The sequence below is a fragment of the Mauremys reevesii genome, linkage group 8 (genome assembly GCF_016161935.1).
Source record: "Mauremys reevesii isolate NIE-2019 linkage group 8, ASM1616193v1, whole genome shotgun sequence".
Taxonomy (NCBI): Eukaryota; Metazoa; Chordata; order Testudines; family Geoemydidae; genus Mauremys; species Mauremys reevesii.
This window is the reverse complement of record NC_052630.1, coordinates 92,000,212-92,017,993: the sequence shown is the minus strand read 5'-3', so window position 1 is coordinate 92,017,993 and position 17,782 is coordinate 92,000,212. Positions and strand designations below refer to the sequence as shown.

Here is a 17,782-nt window from a genome sequence, read left to right as displayed (position 1 = left end):
GCTACATCAAGCATAGCTCTGGTGCAGGAGATATTCTGCCCTGGTATATTCTTAATGGATCCTATGCCTGTGGAGGATAGAATGAGGGGAGTTCTGCCATGTCTCCTATGCTGAGTGAGAGGATGGCGGGCCCAGTACTGGCACTCTTGCCCCAGGAGGGAGTTCTACCATTTGCAGCTAGTGTCTGGCTCCAGATGGCCAAAAAAGGAGCCAGAACCCAATAGAGTCTCTGGCCCAGAATCAGGGCCGGCTCCAGACCCCAGCGCGCCAAGCAGGCGCGTGGGGCGGCATTGTCGGGGCAGGGCGGCATTTGGCTCCGGCGGACCTTCCGCAGTCATGCCTGCGGGAGGTCCACCGGAGCCCCGGGACGAGCGGACCTGCCGCAGGCATGACTGCGGAGGGTCCCCTCTTCCCACGGCTCTGCTTGAGCTCCCGGGGATGCTCCACCGGAGCCGCGAACCAGCGCACCCGCCGCAGACACTTCTGCTCCGGCCGCGGGACCGGGGAAGGGCGGCGAAGCGCGCCGCCCTGCTTGGGGCGCCGTAATTTATAGAGCCGCCCCTGCCCAGAATAAGTAAAACTTGTGTATAACAAAAGTTTAGAGAGAACCAGCAAAGCTGTTGTCATTACAGTGTTTGTACACCTATTTTTCTTTTCATTGTAGACCGGTCTGCTTAATGATAAACGAAATTCCTTTGATGTGTACATGGTTTTTACTTGTGTCAACCTTCAGGTGAGTCAGACACTATTAACTTCAATACAGTATGCTTCCTGCCTTGATTCTTGTACATCTTTCTAAGCATATTCTTTTTTCTCACCTTTTAATGTGTTGCTTAAAATGTAAATTTGTTGGAATGTAGACTAATGCCCTTCTGTTTTAACAGCTTACTGCCTCTTCTGTTGAAGGATGGCCTGCTTCTTGCCTGTGTGGTGACAACACTGGCGTTTCTGACAGTATGTGCGACTTCTTTTTCAATATTTGAAAAGACTTCAGAAGAGGACCTGCAGCTGAAGTCACTCTCCCTTTCTATTAGGGCATACATTCCTTCATTTAAAGCATTCCCAAAGATTATTAAGAGTCTGGTAAGAAACTTTTAACTGTTCATAATATGTTGTTTTTAAAAATCATGATAAACCAGCTTTATGCCCACAATTATGTACATTTTTGTGGCAATAGGATTTATATACTGCTTATGGAATATACTTGTTTGCACATTTGTTCTTAATAGAAGTTTCATGTGAACAACTTCATGTGTTGAAAACCACCCAAGAGACCCATCTGTCTTCTTCCAAGCTGTCTCCATATATGTAATGCTTTCCCAATTCCAGTGTGAGCCCCTTCCCCCTACCCAATCTCCTCATTCAAATCCCTCCTAAAAGCCCAGAATAAGTAAGTTACCTTACTTTGCAGCAACATGTCAAAAGAGCCCATTCCAAAATATCCCTTAATGTATTGAATATATAGTAGGAAACTGTCTAATCTCTGGGTGGTTTTTTTTGAGGTGATTAGCTTGACTGTATTTATATCCACTTAGAGAATGGCACACAAGATATTAGTATAGATGCACACTGTATTTTCTAAGGGTACGTCCATACTACCCGCCGCATCGGCGGGTAGCAATCGACTTCTCGGAGTTTGATATATCGCGTCTCATCTAGACGCGATATATCGAACTCCGAACGCGCTCCCGCCGACTCCGGAACTCCACCACCGCGAACGGCGGTGGCGGAGTTGACGGGGGAGCCGCGGATTTTGATCCCGCGCCGTGAGGACGGGTAAGTAGTTCGAACTAAGGTAGTTCGACTTCAGCTACGCGAAGTTGCGTACCTTAGTTCGACACCCCCCCCCCCCAGTGTAGACCAGGCCTAAGAGGTCATCCACATAGAGGATGAAGGACTCAAAGCACCTAAGCAAGGAAAGTAACTTCTGATTCATTTGACACTGTAAATCAATGTTAACTAATGTATCATTCTTTATCTTACAGTTTATTGTCTCAGTAACTCTGATGGGCATCCTCACTTTAATGAGTGCCACACTGACTCCTCCACAGAAGCTACCAGATTTATTTCCTGTATCTGTGTCTGTTGTTTCCTGCTTACACTTCTTATTCTTCCTGATGTATTTTAATGCTATTGTACTGTGGGACTCAAGAAATGGTAGAAATCAGAAGAAAATCAATTAGTTAAATTCTAAGCTGTGAAAACTCAAGACTAAACTGGAAAGAGAATATTTTCAGTGAAAATATCAGTTACGATAGGCAGCTCTAAATCAGTCTTATTTAGTATATTTCCCATGATCTATGAAAACTAGGAAACAAATTGTTTTACATTTAAACAGAAAGAATAAGTTAATTACTTTTATTTTAAAGAGGAAGAGTAGCTATTACCAAACAGTGTTTGAAATTTAACTCCACTTGTTATATTCTCAAGAACTTTAATACTTCTGATATGGTTTTCCAATATGAAAAGGCTATTTGTAAACTGTAAATGATTAAATACAGGAAATCTTGACCCTTAACTAGCAGTGCCAGTTTAATTTAGCAAAACCATGAATATAATTTGCTAGCGTCAAGTCATACGTTTCCCAGCATGAAATGTGGAAGAGAGACAAATATGGGTTAAATAATAACTCTTGGCTGTTGCTTCTAAGTGGCATCTCTTGCTGGCCTCTTTTGATTACATAAATTAAACAGCCTTGCACACTATTTCACTGTCATGATGCTTTCACATGATATGCTTAAAATCATCAAGGTCACTGCACTGATATCCATGACTCACTATCATAGTTCATGGTAACATGACCATCTGCCTCTGGCAATAACCCCTTTACCAGCTGAAGTCCATTTTTATTGTAACAAGAGTTTCAGGGTGCTGTGGTTGCTGCTATTGTTTTTCCTACATATCTTTTTTTCATATGGGTAATATAACTTACAAACTACACATCTCTATAGATAATTGTCAATTTTATGACCTAAATAGAATGGTCAACCCCACCCGTTGCTTCCTTCCTCCCCCAGCCTTCCTGGGCTACCATTGCAGTGTCCCCCCATTTGTGTGATGAAGTAATAAAGAATGCAGGAATAAGAAACAGTGACTTGTTAGTGAGATAAAATGAGGGGAAGGCAGCCTCAGCTGCTATGATAGTTCAGACAGGACATTAAGCAGTGTGGGGGAGAGGAGCCCAGCATCCCGCTGCTATGATAGTCCAGGCAGTACAGAATCTTTTCTTTACACATGAAGGGCGGGGGCTGATGGAGCTCAGCCCCCTGTTGCTATGATGAAGACGGTTACCAGCCGTTCTGTACCATCTACTGGGAACGACCGGGAGGCCAGCCAGGAGCACTCATGGGCTGATGATGAGGACGGATACCAGTCCTTCTGTACTGTACCATCTGCCACAAGGCTGATGATGACAATGGATATCAGTCATATTGTACCATCAGCCACCAAGGAGGGGGGGCGAGGATGCTACAGTTCACTGCCGCAGCATCACGTCTACCAGCAGCATTCAGTAGACATAGGGTGACATAAAAGAGTCAAGAGACGATTTTTTTCCCTTTTCCTTCTTGGGGTGGGTGGGGTAAATTGACGAGCTATGCCCTGAACCACCCCGGACAATGTGTTTGACCCTACAAGCATTGGAAGCTCAGCCAAGAATGCAAATAGTTTTCGGAGACTGCAGGAACTGTGGGATAGCTGGAGTCCTCAGTCCCCCCTCCCTCCCTCCATGAGCATCCATTTGATTCTTTGGCTTTCCGTTACGCTTGTCACGCAGCAGTGTGCTGAGTCCCTGCTGTGGCCTCTGTCTGGAGATTTTTTAAAAATGCTTTGGAATTTCGTCTTCTGTAACGGAGCTCTGATAGAACAGATTTGTCTGCCCATACAGCGATCACATCCGTACAGTCCATGCTGGAGCTCTTTTTGGATTTGGGACTGCATCGCCACCCATGCTGATCGGAGCTTCACGCTGGGCAAACAGGAAATGATATTCAAAAGTTTGCGGGGCTTTTCCTGTCTGCCTGGCCACTGCATCCGAGTTCTGATTGCTGTCCAGAGTGGTCACAGTGGTGCACTGTGGGATACTGCCCCGAGGCCAATACCGTCGATTTGCGGCCACACTAACCCTAATCCAATATGGTAATATCGATATTAGCGCTACTCCCCTCGTTGGGGAGGAGTACAGAAACCGGTTTAAAGAGCCCTTTATATCGATATAAAGGGCCTCTTAGTGTGGACGGGTGTGGCATTAAATCAGTTTAATGCTCCTAAAATCGGTTTAAACGCGTAGTGTAGACCAGGCCTAAGTTTACACTGTTCACCTTTAGCTGAGTTCCTGTTCAAGTGATTAATGCTTCTAGGATTTTATTGCATTAATGTTGTGTTAAGGCACCAAGAGCCTTGGGTAAGTGTCTTTTAAATTGGTATTTAAAAAATAAAAAGGTTTTATATAAACCACAATAACTTAATTTTACTAAAATGGAAGCTCAGCTACTATAGCATACTTCTGAAACAAGGAGCGAGTGGATTCTGCTGCAAATTGCTGTGGAATAACTTCCAGACTGAGCTACTTGTTTGTTATCTTTCTTATCTGAATGGCACTCTGCACAGTGTATTAGCAGCTCAGAGAATCCAAACTAATTAATGTAATTATACAGCACAATAGGGCTGAATGGGGGAAAAAGAGCCCTTGAGCTGGTATCATTGGAGACAGGTACAGCCTAGAAACTGAAATCAGATTGGGCACACATGAAAGGACAAACCATCCTTGTTTAAGGGCATTCCCATATTAACCTGATTACTCTGAGCAAAATACCAAAGTGGCATTGACATTAAAATATTCTAGAGCTGTCTCTGGTGTGTAGCATAAGACATGAATGTATGTAGCAGGTGTTCTATGAACTTACTTCCCCATGTATGAATTATGAGGTCACTTAAAAGAAGTTTCTACCCACTGAGTTTACATTTCTTTAATTAAAAGAGGCAGTGTATTTGTTGGTGAAACAACTTGTCTTAATCTTGTCAACAAGTAATTACCAGCACTTCTAGAAGGCAGCTTTATTTTGTAGGCGGTAACATTCCACTTAACGTATAAGGCATTTGTGAACTCCAGTTATATATGTAGACAGACAGCACTTGACCTAGTATATGAGAGTTTATTCCAAGCTGTAACTGTAACCTTTCCATAAACATTTAACATTCTTCTGAGAGGGTGCTACCATGATAATTACCCATGTGTAAGGCATGCAAAATTTCCATCCACAATAAAATCTTTTCTTTCTTTTAAAAAGGAGTGGGTAGTTACGTGTATTAGCCATAGAAAGAGTCCACCATGATTTTGAGAAACAACACCTACAGAATTTTGTACAAATAAACTTAGTGAAACACTGCCATAAGCTAAAGCAATGTAGTGTACCTCTATTTTCAATAAAAGTATGTAAAACATCCAACTAAGATGGAAGAAAGTGGAATAGTTTCACATTTTAGTTAGTCTCTTCTGTCTTGTATTCATCACAAGATTAGGGCCAAGTGTTCCCCACCATATAAAAACATTAGTTTTGTCTGTATCTCTTTTCTTTGTCCTTCAGATGGCCTCCAAGGGTGATAAAGCGAGAGTCATCTGATCTACCTTGTGTAGAATTGAGAAATGGTTCTTAGCAGACCCAGCTGTTTCTGAAAGGCAAAAGCTAAGTATACCAAGAGGTCAAAGAAACAGTAACGGCTTTAACAGCATTAAGGTACACATAGTTAAGAGTAATATCTGGAGCAATATCTTAAATCTTTTTCCCCATTCAGCCCTGAATTTTCTGTTTTCCTTAATAAAAAAAATGGCTAACCTTGGTTATTCTGACATTATGGGGTCAAGGTAAAAATAATGTACTAACTTGACATTAATTGCTGACTGTCCCTTGTCTAACTTAAGACACTCTGCATTCTATTTGCACACCAAATGCCTTTTTGGATCAGGTTGCATATCTATTAAAAAGGGATGTTTCTGCTATTTCTAAAATATCTACATTTATGGAGCAGTTGTAGAGTATACAAAGCTGGCAACATCTCTGCACCACTCATCATTTTAGCTTTGTCTAACTCAAAACTTCACTTGTAAAATGCTAGTCGCCTCCTGGTTTGAGAAGCACTACTCTACAATGGTGGGAAGGAATAATATTCAGACTCCTTCACCTTTTTTGTACATCTGTACTTTCTACCCAACACACAAGAGAGGCCACAGCTGCCTTTACAAATCTGGCAACTCTGCCTAAAAGTGGAGAGTTTTCAGGGTAATCAGAAATAGGCAAAGGATGGCGGAAACAATTGCAAACCCATTTTTACACCAACTCTTCCCTTGTACTAAGTATGTACACTAGACTAAAGGAAGCACATAATCATTCTCTAAGTACATGCACGTAAACAGTGAGGGCCCGCCTCGGACACCTTTACTAATGTTCAGTTATGCCTTACTCCACAAACATTCTCACTGAAGTCAATAGCATCCACTTATGCAGTATAAATATGGCCCTGGGTTAGGGAACCCAACTGTCTGCTACCTAGCTTAAAACAAATTGGACTTGTTGAGTATTCAGAATGAACTCCTACCATAATGTAATTTCCCAGGTTATTTGATCACAATAAACCAAAAAAATAAAATATTTTGCAAACACCCCATTTGGAGTATGTCAGCTTTTGCTGAAAATGTCATGGAACTGCTGCAACTTATCTTATATAGCATCTCAACTTTTGCGTAGGCTGATGAACTGCATAAACAAAGCCCTACAAGTTGTCATTGCTGCTCATGGTAAAACTGGCACCCATTCCTAGAAATGGAGCATATCATTACTGTGAAATTTTCAGTCTCTCTGAAGGCCTGGGAATCAGTATTCATCCTTAAACATTCAGCTTCTTCCTGCTCAATGCTAAAACATATTACAGCCTTTACACCAAGGCAGCACAACTACTATTTATAATAACCACGTAGCAAAAGAAGTTTATACTCTGTACAGTAGTAAATCTAGATCAGCTTGTAGTACATAAACATGCATAAAAGAGCCATGAAGAAATGAATTATTTACATTGTGATTATCTGGTTGTGCACATTGTAAAGTTTAAATTAGATACCAGAAATTTTATCTAGATATGCACCTGCCTTGTGCAATGAGCAATCCTTAATTGGTATTTGCTGGGGAGATAGATTTACAGGCATTTTTTCTCTCCTTTTAAGTACAATAAAGCAGATGTAGAACTTTGTGTTGATATGGAATGCATTTTTCACATAGTGCCTGTGGGGTTAAAAGAATGACTGAAATAAGACTTAATTAGACAACTTTACCATATGCCTACTGTTCACAATAACGTATCTGCCTATCCCTAACTTCATTATGTAAAAACACATAATACAACAGAAAATGAACAATTCTGTGTTTCTCTTACATTGGGGTAAAATGTTTTTGATGTTAGAAGATCAAAGGGTGTTTTTTATTCATAATTAATTCTCCTGGTACCGTTGAAAATCAAAGCGGACAAGCTAATACTGCCAACCGCAGAAAGCTTTTTCACCATCACCAGATTTACTATTGGCCTTTTTATAGTAAGAAAATGAATGAACTGTATGTTTGTCACTTACACAAGAACACAATAAAAGCAGGAAAAGGTAAATATGCCTTTACTAGGAACAATTGACAGAGGCTGATATCACTGGCTACCTATTAGAAAGACTGAACAGTGAAGACATGATTCAAAGTTACGCTGTAGATTTGTGGCATTTTATTTTTTTAAATATACACATTCTGTGAATATCTGTGAGCCAACTCCCCCTTCTTCATACTGTATTATGAATATTCAGAATAACCTGACTTTCTAGAGAGGGGTATATGCTCATACCTTCCATCAATCCCCATTAATCTGCAGATAATTCTCTATATCTAAAGATGAAAATATGTCTGAAAAGAATCTGAAACATGACACCCTGAGCAGACAGTTTTCTTATGCATAAGTGGTGTTTTGCTGATTGACAGGGTCAGTCTCTACTTGGGCTTTTGCTTATGTCACTGGAACAGAGTGAAGCATCCAATGGAATAACAGAAATTAAGCACCCACAAAGCTTGCCTTGTGGCTTCCGTTAGCTCACCAGTGTGAATGGCACAAAATAGAGTATAAAACAATAGGTGAGCAGCTGGGAGGTGCCATATCTGGCTTAAATGAAATTAGTGAAAGAAAGGAACTTTGTTAAAAGGAAATTTTATCCAGAAAGTGCAAACAGTAAATCGTTAACACATTGCACAAAAAAGAGAATTAAAAAATAGGCTAGCAGCAAACACAGAACTTTACTAATACACGTGAGGGAGGGGCATAGGGAAGTGGCAATGTCAATTGGAAATGGTTCCCTACACAAACCCTCCTATTGCCCCTTTGAGCTGCCGAGGAGATGGCATTACTGCTCAAACAATGGACAGCAATGTCTCCCGAGCAGCATAGGCCTCAGGAATAGACTAGAATAGAAAATCTATTTGTCCAGGACGGGGCAGGCAGTCCTCTTCGAAGCAGCTCATTAGGAGAGTCACCCATAATATGTAAGAAGGTATAACCTGCTCTGACACTCAAATTCTCTTATTCCTTTGGTCACATGTGCCTATTCAAGTGTGAAATATTTGAAAAACCTTCTAGTTATCACCTGACCTTGGTAACTTGGAGAAATCCTCCTGTAATAGTCTTCACTGTGCTAGCTTTCTGTAGGTTCAATAGGAACCAATTTGCACAGCAAATCAGCAGAAATATTAAGAAGTAAATTTCTTTTTTTTATTATTGAGGTATTACATTCATGAGCAGCAATTGTCTTCAGATCAAAATACGACAATTTGATCATGCACATTTGTACCTATGATCATTTTGCAAATGTTTAAATAAATTCAGTCCTCATAATTACTGTTAATTGTAAACATTAGTTTGTGTAGTCAAACACTGAAGTGGGAAAGCTTGCTTACCTCAGTTAATGAGGGATTTAAGGAATTCATAGCTGTTACCAGATTGTACATATTCTGTGGATGAAACAAAACCAAATATTCACAAACAGAATGATGGTGTTTTATTTGTAAAATAAAAATCTCAAAGTCAACATGCTGCTAAAGTAAAATATTCCAGAGTTCATAATTTGTCAATATTGTAAACTGCAGCTTCTACAATGTATGTTTTGCTATTTACATTTTCATGATTCCATTACTTAACTCTGACCCATTAAAAATACATTGTTTTTATATGTATAAGTAAAAGTTGGCTATACACCAGGAAATATAAAATTAAGAGCTACAGTAATTTAATGTGTATTCTATCAGGGCTTGAATGGAAATATTGACAGAGAGACTAGAACTGCTTGTTTGTTTATATGCTTCTGCAATCTGGATTAAATTGCTTAATATTGTTTGTGCATCTGTATTTAATTTAAGATTCCACCCAAACAAAGTCTTATAGCCTGTGGATATTTTACATATGGGGCACAGTGGGCAAGATTTCCTATTCCCCTGCTGTTCCCCCCTTTCCTGTTACACCCCCTGTTGGAAGGGTGGAGTTACTACTTTCTTGGGGATTGTCTTACTCTAAGGGTACGTCCATACTACCCGCCCGGGTCAGCGAGTAGCGATCGACTTCTCGGAGTTCGATATATCGTGTCTCATCTAGACGCGATATATCGAACTCCGAACGCGCTCCCGTCGACTCCGGAACTCCACCACCGCGAACGGCGGAGTCGACGGGGGAGCCGCGGACTTCGATCCTGCGCCGTCAGGACGGGTAAGTAGTTCGAACTAAGGTAGTTCGAGTTCAGCTACGCGAATAGCGTAGCTGAACTTGCGTACCTTATTTCGAACCCTCCCCCCAGTGTAGACCAGGCCTAAGAGAATCCCACAATAGGGTAGAACTAGCACAGGTGGCCTTATGGAAAAGGTATAGCAGAGGCAGGGCTGGGGCCTAAGGGTGGTCTGGAATGCTGCTGTCTGCCACTTAGTGGTCTGTGGGTATGTCTGCATTGCTGCCAGCTCAGGTAGCCAGACCCGCACTCACTGATTGCGTTTGCATGCTAAAATTAGAAGTGTAGCCGTGGCAGCGTGAGCCTCAGGCCGGGCTAACAGTGTGCATATGTGCCTTGGACAGAATTGTACTCAGGGCAGTTTGCTTGTCCCACTGCTTGTGCCGCCACAGCTACCCTTCTGTTTTTAGAACACTAGCTCAGTCAGAACTAGCATGGGTATGTCTACCTGAGCTGGAAATTACACCTCCAGCACTGACGTAGACACACCTTGTGTTGGGGTATATAAACTCTGCTCTAGACAAGAATGGGTTAAAGAGCAGCTATGTGCTCAGGCAGCCCCACCCCACCTGAGAAGCATGCCAGACTTAGAGGAGGAGTCTTAAAAGGGAGAAACCCAACTCAGAACTTCCTAGCCCCAGAGCGGGACAGACCTCTCATTCTCAGCTCCCCAAGAGGAACAAGCTGCCTTTGGTAGCCTGTGAACATGGAGCAGTAATACAGATGGCTGAAGGACCATGCAGGATAGAAGGGCTGGTGCCACTCTTTATTTCTGTTAGTTTAATTTTCTTTCCTTTGTTACACTGGGAATTGGGATAAGGGGTCTGGCCATAGGGCAGACCCTTACTGAGAATGCAAGCTCCCCGAGGAGACAACAGGCTAATGCAAGAAGTAGCCCAGGGAAGAAACAAGAGGTCTGACAAGACACCTTAACTGCTTGTTACAGGGTGCCTGGGCCTGGGTTCCCCTACAATGTCACCGGAGAGGTGAGCATGAAGAGCCCAGACACAGGGGAGCAGTAGCACTATTGGGTCTAGATACAGGCCACTGACCTGATGTGAGGTTGTGGGGCTTTGCGTGTGCTCCAAAAGGGGTGAGACTAAACGTGACCTTGCCAGAGGGCCGAGTCACAAGATGAAGGGAACCACCTGTGGACCTGGCCAGCTGAGCTATGAAGACAAAAAAATCCTACAAGGCCACACAGGCCCAGTGCAGCGCATTGACTGGTGAGTCACTTTGTCACTGGATTACTGCAGCTGAGCAAGGTTTAGATCTGAGGCCCGTAACAGGATCGGGGTTGCTGCATTTTATGTGCTAAGGATTCTGCAGATTTTGTTTCTGTCCTTATTTCGGGCAATGAACCAGTCAGCGTGAGCTCAAGATCATGTATGGCTGGAACATCTGGCTGTCACTCGTGTTGTGTGAGAATGAAAAGGGAGGGAAGAAGGGGAAATGCAGAGATCATGGGTGGAAGGCTGTTAGGCCTTTACGGTCTGTTTCAGCCAAACTTGATGAGAATTGATGGAACCTGACTTTATTAGCTTCAGAAACGCACAAGATGACCACATTCACACTCAGGAGATATTTCCCCCCTATATTTTCCACCTTAGTTTAGCCCTGCAAAAGTAGTATTTGCTTTCAGTGGGTTTCCACCTTACTCTAGGTTTCAGTAGCACCCCACCCTGTATAATTTACTGCACAGTTTAAGTACTGTTTGGGTATTTTCTTTTCTGTTTACATCCAGTTGGGTAGGCTTTGGTGATACATGATCTAGGGCAGCAGGGATGTAGCTGGTCCCTGCATGACTGAGAGGAGTAGCTCAATCAAGTGATCCATCCTTAGTGTGCACATGCTTACACCTACCATCTTTCGCAGACTAAGGCTCCACCTTTACGAAGGGTTTAGGGGGAGAGTGCACACACATGAAGGCCCAACATTCCTAGTTTGGCTGTTGCCAGCAAGGCTCAGGATGCCTGCCCCAGCAGCCCAGTGAAAGAGTACAAGCAATGGACTTTCCAAAATGGTGCCTGGGTCTGGGCCAAATTTGCCAAGGAATTTTGGCCTAATCTAGGTTTGATAAAGTCATTTCATAAAAAATGCATCCAGTATGTCTTTGCACCATGTTTATCTTTATTTAGCCTTCTATCCACTAAACAAATTTTGCGTTTACACAAGGAGCCATTAAAAAACAAAATTCTACTGACAGTTACCTGTATTTAGAATAGGGAAATAACTGACATCACAGATGGTATGGTGTGGTAACTGACAGTAATACAGTGATCAATATTAAATCAGTCTATTTCTAAACTGCTGGTTTCTTTGTGCTAACTGTGATTTCTGAATAAAAAAATCCTTGTAATAACTCTTTACTTGCCCAAGTGCAAGTACTTGCATAAGAAATCCACCAGCGCAAGTCACACCGTCTGAAAAAGTATCCTGACAAAATGTCTAACTCATCCTGGCTTAGACTCAAACTGCATTCATTAGTGAGCTTTTTCTAAGAACTTTCACTCTAACATCTTTGAAAAAATATCTGTATTTATAGTTTTCTTTAAACACATAGTATTAAGGGTTACGTATTTAAATAGCCAACAAAGAATATGACCCCCTATTATAAACTGCACAGATGCTCATGTGACTTACTATACCTGTCCTAAGTTTGCATTTTTCTTCTTTGTGATGCTCACAAGGTAATCAGGTCCATCCTTTCTCTGCCTGTGGAACATAATAGTCTAGTCTCTTGGGGGCCTCATTTTCTTTAGTCTCATTTCCGACATTGGGTTTTGTGTGCGGGTGTGGGGTGGTGCTGGTGGCCTGTGATACACAAGAGATCAGGCTAGATGATCTAGTGGTCCCCTCTGGCCTTAAAAGCTATGACTCAAAACATAACAATGAAGCAGCACTCTTTCATAATCGTCAACACCTTTACAGACATACATCTTAATTATGATTCTCCCCCCACCCCTTTTAATAAATACAAACCTAACAAAATTTATCTAACCTTCACTAAGGTCAAATCCTGTCTTGGTCAGTGCAGCTAGAAGAAATGTTACCCAGCGCATCCCCTGCAGTTGAAAACCCATCGGCCAGCGCAGAATTCTCTGAAGTTGGCCAGAAGTGCAGAGATGGGAGGATTATCACTCTCTGCTCCAGTAACAGCCCCCAGCTAGCAGACGCTGCTCTCTGCAGCACACACACCAGCTGGAATAGGGGGCTGGACATGATACCCTAAACTAAAGTCCTTGGAGTTTCAGTGCACAGGCATGCATGATAGTTGCCTGAATACTAGGTACAAATCCTGCCCTGCTTTTTCTGTGGTATGGCAGAAGTTCCCATGAGCCCTCCTCTCCCACTCCACAAATATAGCAAAAGGGCAGGATTTTTGCAAGGTCTGTCTCCCGTTCCTCCCCCTGGCCCCACCACTAAATTGGACTGCTCTGAAACATTTACACATCTAAAAAGGAGAGAGAAAAAAATGTTCACCTGTCAGGTGCTATAAAACCAATCTTCTACTAAATGTGCCAGAATAATTTTTTCTCCACCTCAACCACAGTTAAAACCTTCAGTCTATTCATTACTGTCTTTTTATAGTATTTTTATTTAATAAAACCTATTAAGACTACCATACAAATCTCTTTACTTATGCTTTTATCTTTTAACTGATCAATTTTTATATTGCTGACATCCCTTCTTCACCATTTGCTCATTTAAAAATTCATAGTATATGAGCTATGTCTCTGGAGAAAATGTCTATAAAATTTGTTACAGCTGGCAAATGTGTATGAGTCAGTGATAGCACATGACTAAATGCTTCACAGAAAATAAAATTTGTTTCTGTAGTAAGCAGAACTGTTTAAATGTTATTTATTTTTATGTTTCAAAGAAAATATATTGTGAAGTGCTGCATTGATTTAATACACAACAATGTCTGTGTACACGCTGTACAGGGAAAATTTATGAAACCTTTGCACAACTCCTTTAATTGAATTTTCCAAATCTCTCACCACACACAAATAATCAATATCTTCTGCAGAGAAAACCAGTCAGAATTATTACAGTCTTTCTTTTCAATTTTGTTGTCATCAGCACATATAGAGCACCTGGATATTTGTAATGTCTGGATAGCAAGTTATTTACACCTCTTAAACATAAGATTGCTATTAAGTGAGTTCAAACTGTTTCTTTATTTAAAATAATTATATTCCCAGGAGAATACAGATAGAGTATTTATAGTCATGTAGGAGTTGCTATACATATTCATGTTGTAATGAAGCAGTAGTTCTTTTTAATTTTTCATTAAGCTTCATACTCTAAAGCCTTGATCTGCCAGATTATTTTTTTTAATTGATTCTGAAAAAAGTAGATAGGAAAATAGGGAATAAACAAAGGTGTGAAAGTTCATGAATCAATGTGGTTGATGATACCCACATAGAGAAGGTAAGTTGACAGTCCAGTATATACATATGTCTGAAGTCTATAGCTGTGTGTAGCGTGCATTTCTGTCAGCCAATAGTTAATAGCTTAATATTTCATCTGCATAGCACAGGATGTTAAATCACTGGAGAGGTTTGTAACTTACTCCCCCAAAAGCTCATGTCTCTGACCTCAGACTCACGCACTTTCCAAATTTCAAAATGTATTTTATATTTACACTCTAAGGTGCACATGCAACACAGGAAAACCAGAGCCTGCTGGGAAAGATTTTTTTTTTTTTTAAACAATGAAGAGAGAAAAAACAGTACACTCTGGGTCAAAAGAAACGGTCTACAATCTCTCTTACCCATCAGTGGTATTTCTCTAATGGACAAAGTTAGTTTCTCACTTCAACCAGGACAACCACTTGAATCTAACTAAAAATTCAATGGCATTGCAGAATTTGGGCACGGGTCAAGACACTTGATGGCCTTATAGGCTGGAGAAGGCAATTTTTTTCCCATAAGTACAATTCCAAGATGGGGGGGAGGAGGACACTTGCTGGAATGAGAAAAGAGCGCTATTCAGGCTTAGCCAAAGGAACAGCTTTTATCCAGACAGCGCAAGCTACAATGAAGCAAAAATCTCTGAAGAGCATTAATGACTCAACTATGCAAACAAACAAAACGAAGGGGAAGCTGATCTTTGTCTACTAAAGAAATCCCTTTTAAAGTTTGCTCTTAATTGTCTATTGTGTAAGTGGAGGATAACGTCCAACTAGTTTAGGTTTGTAAACACTCACTAAATACAAGAGGGTCGGATTATTTCTTGAAAACAGAAGGTTGGACAACTCTTCAACAGGCTGTTTGTGCAGAAATATAAGGGTCAGATTCTCTGCTGCATCAAGGTGAAGGCTGTTTTTGGCTCCTTAATTCTCAAACTGTTCAATGAAGGTCATAGTTAGCAGCTGAGTTCACGCTCTGAAACTGTCTTTCATTGAAGAGTGACCTGACGGTATTTAAAGACAAGCTTTAGATGAGACAGGGATCTGAGACAATTTAGCTTGACTGGTGGTGAAGGTGAGGTTTTAACTAAAGGTCTCTCTCCAACCCAAGAGGCTTTTTAGGTTTAACAAAAATTATCCAGCTACATATTTAGCCTCCACAAAGGTAATGGCCAACACCTGGTATGGTCAATACATCTGGGAAGACAACAGCATGTCTCCTGATGTAAATCTTGTTTGGGTATAATTGCTGCCTACTTGAGTACCTTGCGTTGCTAGAGGCAACTTCTTGCTGGCTGCTGTTGAGGCAGTGAGTTTGAGCAACAGTAGTCTAGTAGCAACTGATGGTTGAGAGCATGATGTTTGAGAATTTTTGCATGAGTGACCGAAAGACCCAGTTGGAGCAAGGTGCACTGCTAGCATAGAGGAGCAGTTATTTTCTTCTTCTCAGCCTCCTCTGGTATATCAGGTATAACTAACCAGAGCCAAGAAAACTGCACCGTCCATCATGTGAGGCACAGCAAGACTGTGGAGGCTAACAAGAACCTTGAAACCCCCTAGACCAGGGGTCGGCAACCTCTGGCACGTAGCTCGCCAGGGTAAGAACCCTGGTGGGCTAGGCCAGTTTGTTTACCTGCTGCGTCCACAGGTTCGTCCAATCGCAGCTCCCACTGGCTGCGGTTCACCGCTCCAGGCCAATGGGGCTGTGGGAAGCGGTGCGGACCGAGGGATGTGCTGGCCGCAGCTTCCTGCCACATGCCAGAGGCTGCCGACCCCTGCCCTAGACTGATGTCTCATACAGCTGTAAGTGCCTGTTCCCATGTGATTGAGTGAAAACTCATCTAGTTAAAGACTGACTTGTTCACCTGAAAACCCACATGGTTAAAGAGTGTGTACAAGGAGAGGCAGAAATTGGTTCCATTGCCCTGTACAAAAAGAGGTAGGAAGAAAAACTTCTTTATTGGTGCTGAGGAAGAGTAATTGCAATACAAATACCAAATTTACCCAACTTTTTGCAAGGATGAGTATCTGGAAAATGCGCTCATTTTCCTATTTTAATATAGCCTATAGCCTATATGGGCTCTGAATAGAGTTTTTCTTAATACTGTAAATATATGATCTTCTGGGACTCTTTAGCCAGAAGACTCTGTATTGCGCCTTGCAGAACACAACAGACTCATTCATGGGCATGTTCATACTCACTTTAGTGATACATTGTTTTTATTTACAGGAAATGTAGAGAAACTATTAATATTTTGTAACTGCCAGCTGAAGCTGCTTCACTGTTTAGAATTTTATCATCGTCAATCCTCTAAATGCTCAAACTGTTAAGCGCTCTTTAAAATATGCATAGTGCAACCTATATATTTATTCTCAACACACACAAAGCATGTTTTGGACTGCAGCAAACTGTCTAGATTTCATCTCTTGGCAGCTGCTCTAGAGTTTGCTTACATTTTATTCAAAAACATTTTGTTTACTGTAAATGCTAGTCATGGACAAACAATGATGCCATTTTTTATGCTAATCACACAAAAAGATATATTGAGTTCTACATAATGCTGCCCATTGACTAAGGAATTTTCTGTATTAAGTTGTTTTAAGCAGAGGTTGTTTATGTAAAGTAAATAAATTTCATGCCTCACCATGTGATGATAATGTGACATTCCATGTGTATCAAGCCACAGAATAGTCAGAGGTTTCAAGTCTTGAGCATAACTAATTAAAAATAATTATGAAAAAACCACATCCAAAACTAAAAGGGCAAAGTAAAAATATCTCCAAATACTTTCTTTTATCACACTTTTTCTTTGCTCCTCTGCTCCCCATGTTTTTAAAGAGCACAATGAAGCTCAGTCCTTGTTGAAGTAGTATTAAAATGGATAAAGTTTAATATGTTTACTAACTTTGTTACAACTGGTAACTGCTTCTGCCCTACTTTCAGACAATGAATTCAGATTCAGGGTGAAAAATCTCATCTAACGAGCTTGATAGTTGGCATGGGCTAGTTTCTGTAGTACAAATGGGCCTATACATTTGCTTCACTGTGGCAGCTAGAAAGCATTCCAAAAGAGGGGCACCAACTGCCTGCCAGCAATGGCCCAAGATGCTCTCCATTGGTTTTCACTGGCCAAGAAGCTCAGGAGTCCATTGTGAAGATAGCAGCGCAGACTTCCCCTCATGCTTTTCAAAACCTCAGCTTGCACAAATGATCACATTCCACCAAAAAATATGGTGCAACTTGTTCCTTTTCTCTCTGTCTTAGTCTCCTCTGAGCAAGCAAGACTGTCTTGAATTTCATTTTTTTCCCACTGTAGGAGGAGAATTCCACACAGCAGGAAGTATAGGGATCTGCAGCTGAGCAGAGGCAATCCACATTGATTTGATGTTGCTACTTGGAACAGTTTCTGTTGGCTGGAATTTATGGTGGACAAAAAGTCCATCTTCCTTTGCAGTTACAACATAGGACAGTAGAAATTCCCTCATTTTTATTTTTTTCAATTACACTTATCTACATTTTAAATTAATTGATGGGCTTTAGAGCAAGTCTCTTACCCTCACATTTATTTGTC

At 41.3% G+C, this 17,782-nt stretch overlaps 2 protein-coding genes across 5 annotated transcripts in view; one reads left to right on the top strand and one right to left on the bottom strand.

Moving 5' to 3' along the window:
* Positions 1–2,518, top strand: part of ALG6 (ALG6 alpha-1,3-glucosyltransferase) — a 40,024-nt gene extending 37,506 nt beyond the window's left edge. For all 4 annotated transcript variants that reach the window (XM_039485412.1, XM_039485413.1, XM_039485415.1 and 1 more), the window contains 3 exons: positions 665–733; positions 885–1,083; positions 1,986–2,518. In XM_039485412.1, coding sequence (XP_039341346.1) covers positions 665–733; positions 885–1,083; positions 1,986–2,183 — 466 coding nt within the window. In that variant the 3' untranslated portion in view covers positions 2,184–2,518. The remainder of the gene's footprint in view (positions 1–664; positions 734–884; positions 1,084–1,985) is intronic.
* A 2,522-nt stretch (positions 2,519–5,040) lies between these two features.
* The window catches only part of LOC120370665 (integrin subunit beta 3 binding protein), a 52,891-nt gene continuing 40,149 nt past the window's right edge, over positions 5,041–17,782 (bottom strand). Inside the window, 2 exon segments of the mRNA XM_039485710.1 lie at positions 5,041–7,274; positions 8,976–9,029. Coding sequence (XP_039341644.1) covers positions 8,977–9,029 — 53 coding nt within the window. The 3' untranslated portion in view covers positions 5,041–7,274; position 8,976.